The sequence below is a fragment of the Ciconia boyciana genome, chromosome 28 (assembly GCF_034638445.1).
Source record: "Ciconia boyciana chromosome 28, ASM3463844v1, whole genome shotgun sequence".
In the NCBI taxonomy this organism is placed as follows: domain Eukaryota; kingdom Metazoa; phylum Chordata; class Aves; order Ciconiiformes; family Ciconiidae; genus Ciconia; species Ciconia boyciana.
Window position 1 is genome coordinate 743,870 of NC_132961.1, and position 9,840 is coordinate 753,709.

Below are 9,840 nucleotides of genomic sequence, written 5' to 3' on the forward strand. Positions count from 1 at the left end.
TGCCTCCAAAAGCCAGTCCATTCTGGCATGGTCCACCCCAGGGAGGGATGAAAAACTCCACTGGCATGGTGGATGGCTCACACTCTTGTCGGGGGAGGGTTGACTTGCCCTCCACTGTCCCACCCTGGCACCGCATCCCACAGTCCGCTTGCACACATGGTCCCCAGAGAGACAGCGACACTCACCAATCTCCCTCTTCTGGTTCTCTGCAGGAAGAGAGGGGAAGGAAGAACACCTTGCTTAGCACCACAACTACAAGGAAGACTGCGGTAAAGCCTGGGCCTTATTCAGCAAAGCAGACACGTTCTCCTCCAAACCCACCCCCAGCCAGGAGTCCCACGAGCACAGAGCCATGGTGGCAGTGCACTGCATGCAGTCACCCTTCTCAGCATCCCCTGCTGCCCCTCCTTGCGGCTGGAGCTCCTCTGCAAATGAGGGGTAGCGAGAAGGGGGAGCAATCAGGGAGGCCCAGGCAGGAGCTGCTGCCAGCAGTGGAGGCAGGGGCTCCCTCAGCTCTGGGCACAGCTGCATCCAGCCCCTGTGCTAGGTTGAGACCCACTGCCCTCACTCCCGCTCCCCACGCCTCACGGCAATGCCCCTGCCTGGCATACACAGCCTGCATGGCTGCTGCCTCCAGGAACATCACAGCCACATGCCCTCATTAGCATGTCAGGAGCTCAGGAACATGGCACCTCCCCTCAACCAGCACCCAGCAAGCCAGAAGCTGGAGTTGCCCCACCACAGCCTCCCTGCCCCTTCTTTCTGGCTCACACAGGGAATTCAACCTGGCAGTTTCCTACTTCCCAGGGGATGCTATTCCCTTTCCCCAGGGATGCACTCTCTCTCTTGGGCCACCGCTTCTCCGCTTGATTCAGCGGCCAGGACACAGACCCTTCACAATGGAGCCCAGGCAGCATCAGGGGCCCCCAGTCACGAGAACATCCCACCAGCCCTGCCGAATGCACGCTGGGCTAGAAGAACAGCCAGGGACCCCAGGAACAGGACAACCATTGCACTGTCAACTCTTCACTACAGAGCTCGCACCATGGGCAGGCAAGGACTCTAAACGCCAAACATCCACACTTACCATTTTGCCCCTGAAGGTGTGCTGAAAGGCAAAGACACCATAAATAGTAACTCCACAGCAGCTATTGGGTGACCCCCCCACAAAAAGGAAGAGTAAAAAGCCAGCCCACAACAGGCCCTGGGAATGCTTCTTCACTGCCAAGAATAACTGGGCAATGGGGAAATAGCTTACCTGGTAAAATAATGAGAAGAAGGAAGCAGATAATCCAGGACAAGTTACCGTTTTCTGATTAATGGAGAAAAAGCAATAAAAAAATGACATAAATTTTCTTGCAGTATAGCACACACATACACAGAGTGGCCATGGTGTCACATAATCTCCACTATTTGGATATGGTTGGAAGAACACTTTCAGCTAAAAATAATTCATCTGGAAATATGACGAGGAACACAAAAAGTCTTAAAGAAAGCTGAAATGAGACAGTGATAGTTGCATTTTAAATTCACTGCCTTTTGTCCAAGAATTTTCCACATAGACACACTCAAAACCAGATTTGAGATAAACTGGGAAGTATGAGGGGTGTTTTTCCTTGGGAAGTTTTTTATTATTTTTAGTCTTTGCAATTGGTCTCTATTGTTATTCAAGAGGCTACTATCTCTGAAGCAAGCAATATTGTTCTATGTGATACCATGAAATTACTTTAGTTTAAGACAAGTTGACCTTCAAAGCTTTCACTGAGAAGAAATTTCAGAGGAAAGCTCAGCCTTACCCTCACTGCTCAACACCACCTTTCAGGCAGAATAACCCTCTAATAGCCTAATGCCAAAGTCTTTCCTTACTGATACAAATCTCAGCAGCTGACAGACTGAAGACCTGCCAGAAAAGCTTCTCTGCCAGCATCAAAAAATAGAGGTTCATGCTGGGAAACAGGCTAGTGTGCACTTAGCTCAGGAGCCCACTGTCTTCCTGGCTTTCCTGGGATCAGCAGATGCTCTTCCCATTTCAGCCACAGTCCTGATAGTGGGATGTTCTGACTGCAGATTCATTGACTTCCTCAAAGTATTGAGCAATAGACTCCTCTTAGGCAAAATCTCATTTCGTAACTATTGTACCAGTTAGTCTTTATAGTATGAAATTGTATCAACTTTCTTTAGATATATGTAGTTTACATTGTGTACTGAATAGTCATGCTTAAGCAAGCATGACTGAAGGAGCCCAGCTCATCGGAAGGAGGAGGACAGCCCCACCTGGAGAGAAGGACCTCTGTTTCTCAGAATCTTAAAGCCATCCACAAAGGATAAAGGATACCCCTGGACTAGTGAGATAATGCCAGCATCCCAGCCCCTCTAACGCCTCTGTGAAACCCTCCCATTATCTGATGTCATATAAGTAACTGTAGCAAGACTGACTCCAGGGACATCTAGACCAATAAAGAAGCAGATGGATGATGACACCATGGAATTATCATTGCTTTGCAAACAGTAGTGTGTGTGTAAAGTAGTAATTAGTCAAATAATGTTGTAACTGAATGCTTGAACCATGTGTAAAACCACATTTGGGTTTCCCAATTTGGTCGGGACACCTCATGCACATGAATAAAAAAATTACTTTTACAATTCTATACTTTGCATTCTAGCCTCTCTCCTCAGTCGGCATGGGCCAGTTGAGAATTTTTGTGACACTCCCAAATGAATTCAACTATCAAGTGTTGTGGGAAACTAAGTGAAATAATACACAGCATTAGGCCCAGCCTTCTCATTAGTGGAGGATGATGCAGTATCCAAGTGAGAAGAGAGTAGCTTTGCTTGCTCAGAGAATGCCGAAGTACGTGACATAAGTCTTAGTTCCTGCATACCTGACTGTAGAGCAATCTGTGGACTGCATTCCCTATCAGTGGTCACAAAAGAAGGTGGTGGTTGTCCACAAGGTATCTCAATGGAGCTTTCTATTGCAAAACTATTGTCCATCTCCTGTAGAATGCTTGTCTGGGCCAGTGAAGACAGATCTTCTCCTTGATGATTAACCCACATCACTTTGGGCTTTTCATAGGAACCTCTTATGCTGCCCTTGTATGTACAAGTGCTTGACTGTGGCACAATTTCATTCATGGAACCTGTAACAGAGGCAATTTAACCACTGCATCTGGCACCACACAGAAATACCAACTACACCATGAAAGAGATCTCACAGAACACCTGCACTTTTGTTGTTTCATCTCTAATCAAAACCATCTGGCTTTTGAGCATTTCATTTTTAGCAATTCCACACTTGAAAGAGTCATATGAGCTTTCTGTGTGTAAGAGTGAAACTGCTGAAATAAGACAGGAAAAAACTGCTAAAACTGCTAAAACAGACAGGACTGTGTGCAAGAAGCTCTTCCCAAACCATAAGTGATACAGCCTGTTGCTTCAGGTGAGAAGGTAAAAAACAGAAGTGATGCTAAAGAGATAACAATACTCAGGTTCAGACTGTTAAAAATAAGGGAAAGATATGAGCCCCTTAAGCTATGGGTGAACTCGACCCAAAGAGGCAGAGCAGTGAGAAGATCACTCTCAGCACTTTCTTGGGTCATCGTTTCATGGTGTTCCCCTGAAGATGCCACAAGGCCAACCCAAACCTCCATCGCCCAACAGCAAAGATTTCTCCTGAAGGGTAAGATTCTGCAGGACGCTTGGGGCTTGCAGGATGAAGGTGCCGAGACCTGTCCCATTTCAGCTCTTCTAGCAATAATGGAGGGGTCTGATTCCCTCAACAGCAGGTGTAAAAATGTAACCTACCTGATCGGCTTATCTTGGATTTGATAAGTTTGACTACACACACCACATCTACATTATCACAAGGCACTGTGATGATGCTTTGCACTGTGAAATGGTCTGTCTCACTCCAGGTTACATTGGTCTTGGCCTCCACATTTACTGTGTCTCCTCCATAGTGCGTCCAAATGACTTCAGGCTTCGGATACCATTGTTTTGACTTACACATGTAGCGACACATACTCTCCTCCTGCTGATCCCTGTCCAAAGTTGGCTTATACCCAATTGCTGTAAGAGTCAATGAGTATGAAACAGAGTTAGAGTTACTGCAAAACAACCACAATAAAATAAACCAACAAAACTCAGAAAGCCTCAGTATGTTTCTTTAAAAATTCATAGCTCATAAAAAACAACCACACCTGGTCAGATCAAAGGGGCCATTTACCTGGACTTCAACAATGGTGAGCACTAGGGCATCTTACCACAGAGATATAGTGAACCCCAGTGAGCCTGGATGATCAAAGGTCAGGAAGAACATGTGGGAGTTTGCAAAATAGATGAACACTCTACGTGACTGAGGGTGGTATGATACAGGTCCATAAAAAAGGAACAGTGTGGAGAAGAAAAGGAGCAAGGAACTGTTCCCTGTCTCATCCAAGACCAAAACAGGAGGCATCAAGTCAGCCTAGCACATGGTGGGTTCAAAAGAAAAGAAATGAAAAGGGCCTTCACACATAGCATTGATCTGCAGAATAGAATGGTGCCACATTTGTGGATGCTAATGTTTCCAGGCAATCAAACTAAGCTCCAGAGTGTGACTTATCCAACAGGAGGTCAGATCTGATAAAGTGCTTTTTGGAAGTGCTTCCAGGTTTGCATTTGGGACAGGTCTTCTGAGACGGGGGATTTCTAATGAGGAGGGAAAAGGGGCCTTTACCATGTCATTATGTGTACTGCACATCAGTAAATACCCTCCCTAATATCTCTGAGTAATTGTTTTTTCATTTTACAAAACAAAACAGCCCTAACTGGAGAGGCTGAACATTCATAATTCCAGAAGAGAAAACAACTATAGGTTGTTTATATAGGGATATTCAGCATCTTAATGCAGTTCCTTGTTGTGCTATTTCCCACACAACAGGCCACATGCCCTGTCCCCCTCAGTGCCTAGCTTTTAGATATTCAGAATTGAAGCAAGTCTTTCCAGCTACTTCCTGTGTTTTTGCTTATTTCCCTATTTCTTCAGGTAACTGTTACTCATGATGGAGCCCTGCTTTCCTGGAGATGGCTGAACACCTACCTGCCGATGGGAAGCAGTGAATGAATTCCTCATTTTGCTTTGCTTGTGTGCACAGCTTTTGCTTTACCTATTAAGCTGTCTTTATCTCAACCCATGAGTTTTTGTACTTTTACTCTTCTGATTCTCTCCTCCATCCCACCAAGGCAGGGAATGATCAAGTGCCTGTGTGATGCTTAGCTGCCTACTGGGATTAAACCATGACAAGGTCTCAGCTGTCCAGCAAGGAATAGACAGAGCCACAGAGTCACAACGGGAACTGAACTCAGCATGGTCATAGCAGGTCACATTTCAGTATGAAAATCTCCCTGCTTACCTGTAACATCAAGGTGAGTAGCAGCCTCCTGTGTGACAACACTGCCGTTCACTGCACAAACATATGTCCCCTCATCAGCTACTTGCACTTGCCGGATAACCAGAAGCAGTGCTCTTCTCTGCCAGTGTCCCACAATCCTCTGCTGTTCTTCATCCTGGCACTGCTCCACCACCCCACCGAGGCTGGAGGAAGAACACAGTGGAGCATCCCTTCCCTTTCCCATTTTGTACCAAAGCACACTCGTGTTAGAGGGGACACTGTCTGTTAGCTGGCAGGACAGAATCACTTGCTCTCCAACAAGGACAACCGACGGTTCGATGCTGATAGTGATAGGCACTTCACCTACAAGGAAGAGGTGGAAGCAAACACATTGGTTTTCCCTGCGAGTGTAATCTTTCCATAGAGGGAAGAAAGCCACATGTGTTAAGCTGAATCCAAAACAGAAAGCTGAGCTCTAGGTTAAAGTGTCATAGACCCTTACAATAGTGAGGACAGGGTCTTGAGTCATTGCTACTGCCTCCTCCAGGCACCGACATGCTTTACAGTTACCAGATTTCCTGGGTTTATATATGTCAGTTGTGTTACGTACTCACAGAGCATACTCATGGGTATCGTGGGCAGCGATTTACTCAGGAAGACAATAGGTACACTGGTGCGAGGATTGCAAACCAAAGCTCGCTGAGCTAGGAGCAAGTTACCACACATGAAGTGCAATGATCTGTGCAATGTTTTACACACTCTGCAAAGTTACAACCTGCAAAGCAATCTGCACAGGCTCTTGCTCTCCACAGGCCCTGGCTCTGTGACCCAGGAGAGACTGAACATGCCTCCCTCATGTGTGTAGTAAGATAATACACCTACGCTGCTTCCCTGAAATAGCTGACACCCCAGAGCAGGACTGGAGTGTCTCACATTACCAAGATGACTGATGTTATCCCAAACTTGGGCTTGGAGGTGTCAGACACCACATACGGTCTACAGTGCATTTGTTCCTTTAGGGACTATGAACTGAGTGCAGGCATGATATCTTAGGATAACTAGCTAGCTGGATACAGCAGGGAGTTTCTTACCTGTAAGCCACTTTCCAATTAAAACACATGTTGGAAGAGCAAAGAACAAGACTAGTACAAGCTTCCTTTCTGAGCGCTTATTCCATAAATCCTCCAAAAATGTCATGTGGGTCAAGTCAAATTCCTTCTGTTCCCCTGGGAAATGGACGATGCACTGTGAAAATGAGAAAGAATTCATGAGATGAATGAAACAGAAAGGAATGAATCTTGCTAAAGACAGAAACACAAAGACAGGACCTGGCTCTGCCTGCTATGGTCAGATCCTGTGGGACTGCGTCATGTTGGTGAGGTCATCCACAGCTCCTGGCTCCTTTCTCTGAGGGAAAAGCTGCCTATTCCCAGACAGTCCCTGTTCTTGGGTACAGGAACATCTGACTTCAAACTGATTTGGATGGCAGGCCAGAAGTCCAGGATGCCCACTGCCAGCCCTGTATATGTATTACTAGGCTCTCATGCAATTAATCTCTTGTTGGATGTGCCTAGGAAACTAGGCTGTACTTCATACTTCCCAGCCTACTTTGATTCTGCAGCAATGTGTCACTTGGGTAAGAACACTATCCTGGATGAGGATGTGACAGAGAATCACAGAAAATCCTGCTTTTGCTTCATTACAGATGAGCAAGTGTGGTCCTCATGCATAAATGAGAGAGAATGGGAGTCAATGCCTGCTCTGGTTCTCCCACAGTCTCCTTGGAAACTTTTCCAGAGTCCTATCTTGGAAGGCTTGAGAAAAGCAATGTATTCCACAGAGGTGCAACACTGCAGCTCACCTATGCCCAGTCAGTTGTGACTTTACTCCCACCAGCCACTTTCTTCTGTCTTTTACAGTTCCTCACACAGCTTGGCTAAATCCATCAGCACACCCCATTCCCTGTCTATATGGCTGCGTTATCTTGCACCTGCAATCTATCTTAACTCCCAACAAACTTGTACTCTTGTCCTCTCTTAGCAGAAAACGTTGGTGAACTGCTGAAGTGCAGAAAAATAGTTGTTCGGTAGGGCAATAAAACTGGAGGAACTGTTAGTGCTGTAAGGAAGCACCTGGGAAGTACACCATGACTTGCAAGGGTCTAGCATTTACTCTAAATGTACAGAGTATAATAGGGAGGCAATGCAAGCACAGTGCAGAAAAACATCATGCATCATACTAATCAGCTGAAAGCTGATTAGGACAATAAGGCATCCCCAGGGAAGCCCTCTCCCTTTGCTTTACTGAACCCCAGAGCCACGCTGAGCTGCTTGGCACAAAAGCTGAGCTACGTATGAAAAAGCACAATTACCTGCATTCTGAGTATTGGCATTTACATCTTTTTATAATAGTCTATTTGAAGGACAGAGTATTAACATTTATGTCTCAACCACTCAACATTTTGAATGAATGAAGACAGTAAAACGTATATCTGGCTGCCACTGTTTCATGTATGTTTGTGGTTTTCTTCCACAACCCTTAATTCCCTGCTATGCTAAATATTTATACCTATATTACAAAGATCATTTTAATAGATATTTACCATTCCAAAGCAGAGAATTTTACATTTTCAATCAACCACATCAGAAGAACATATCAACAAAGTATTAGTTCAATGAGATAAAGTAATTAAAACTACACTACAAATCTCAGAACAGCACCTGATTAACTAACATAAATACTGAGAGGTTTAGTTATTAAAATACTTCTTCCTGAATAATGCTAAGATATCCTCCACTTTATTCCTTCTCATTCATTAATCCTCAGATATCACTTATGGAGTAGTAAATAGAAGATACCTGCCCCAAAAGACATCTAGAATATATTCTTTTGCTATTTCCATTGTGCATCTTTTCTAGCATTAAAAAAGTCTTGTGCTTTTACCTGTTGGAAGGAGTGTCTTTGGCTAAAGATTTAAAAAAAAAAAAACAGGAAGGAACAAGATGACTCAAGTTACCACTGAAGTAGGAGGAGCAATTCTGTACTAATGGATTAATGATAAGAAATGCCTTTCACCTGTTGGTGAAAAATAAAATAAAGAAGTCCAATAGAAGATGATAGGTAAACATAAGAGACTTATTTTCTGGGTGTATTGGGTGTCCATGGACAGGTTTTGGTAGCAGGGGGGCTGCAGGGGTGGCCTCTGTAGGAAAAAGTGAGGGGCTACCCCCATGTCGGACACAGTTGATTCAAGCCAGCTGCAAAATGGACCCACCACAGAGTAAAGCTGAGCCAATCAGTGAAGCTGGTGGCACCTCTGGGAAGACATGTTTATGATGGGGCAAAATACAGCACAACAGTAAGAAAAAAATGTGAGAGAAACAATCCTGCCAACGCCAAGGTCAGAGAAGAAGGACGGGGAGGAGGTGCTCTGGGTGCCAGAGCAGAAATTCACCTGCAGCCTGTGGAGACAACCACAGTGGAGCAGGTACCCACACTGCAGCCCCTGTAGATTCCTATGCTGCAGCAGGTGGGTATTCCCTGAAGGAAACTGCAGCCCGTGGAGAGCCCATGTGGGAGCAGGTTTATCCTGAAGGACTGCAGCCCACAGAGAGCCCATGCTGGAGCAGGGGAAAAGTGTGAGGAGAAAGGTCTGGCAGAGAGGAATCATTGTGGACTGAGCATGATGCCCCATTCTCCATCCCCCTGTGTCACTCAGAGGTGGGGGAGGTAGGGGAGTCAGGATTAAAGGAGTGAAGTTGAGCCTGGGAAAAAGGAGCATGGGGGGAAGGTGTTTGAGATTTTGTCTCTGTTTCTCAGTATCCAAACCTATTCTAACTGGAAGTAAATTAAACTAATTTTCCCCAAGTTGAGTCTGTTTTTCTCATGGTGGTATCAGACTTGACCATCTGGAGAAAGACTCTGAAGGGATGAAAAAGACCAGGAGGCAGGTTCTTCCATGGATTTTTGAGACTCCTTTGACTAGCAATTGTATAAAGACCCATGTGTGGAGGGAGGCATCCTGTCACTGTTTTCCGTGAGTCTGCTCCATGCCATCCACCCAGATCAAAGAGGTTGGGGGGTATAGGAGTTTTGCTACACACTACAGGCTGTCCTTTTCTCATAATCATCTGTCTGGTCTTCCCATCATGCAAAGGTTTGCCTACATTCTGCCATCACACTGGTAATGGCATGGTATGCCATGGATTAAAACCACTCTGTATTCCGTAAGCTCCTTTCACTGTTTAAATCTGTTCATCGCACTTCTATTCTTGGACCACCCTTTTGCCTGATGCACCTTGTTCAGGAAGGGAACACATCCATTGGACATCTGAATCCCATTGGGCAGGCTCCTTGCTGCCCCACTGGAAAATTAGGATGCATTGGGCAAAGGTGATAAACTTAAGGTGACCAACTCAGCTGGAGATTTCTACTGGACAGACACTTACACTAAATAAAGCCTAAGTTG

General features: G+C 45.4%; 1 protein-coding gene across 1 annotated transcript; it reads right to left on the bottom strand.

Moving 5' to 3' along the window:
• Nucleotides 1–252: 252 nt before the first annotated feature.
• Nucleotides 253–6,569, bottom strand: LOC140644633 (CD276 antigen homolog). The gene is made up of 5 exons (XM_072847654.1): nucleotides 6,464–6,569; nucleotides 5,394–5,735; nucleotides 3,805–4,068; nucleotides 2,883–3,140; nucleotides 253–425 (listed from the first exon to the last, which is right to left on the bottom strand). Exons 1-5 carry the CDS (start codon nucleotides 6,567–6,569, stop codon nucleotides 253–255), a joined length of 1,143 nt encoding a protein of 380 aa, XP_072703755.1.
• Between the last annotated feature and the right edge of the window lie 3,271 nt (nucleotides 6,570–9,840).

What these genes read in the sequence shown, in the direction of transcription:
- LOC140644633 (XM_072847654.1), bottom strand. Translation starts at nt 6,569, where the DNA reads ATGACATTTTTGGAGGATTTATGGAATAAGCGCTCAGAAAGGAAGCTT. An exon ending in TACTCACCTTGATGTTACAG is followed by an intron (nt 4,069 to 5,393) that starts GTAAGCAGGGAG and finishes TGACTCTTACAG; the next exon opens with CAATTGGGTATAAGCCAACT. An exon ending in ATCCAAGATAAGCCGATCAG is followed by an intron (nt 3,141 to 3,804) that starts GTAGGTTACATT and finishes CCTCTGTTACAG; the next exon opens with GTTCCATGAATGAAATTGTG.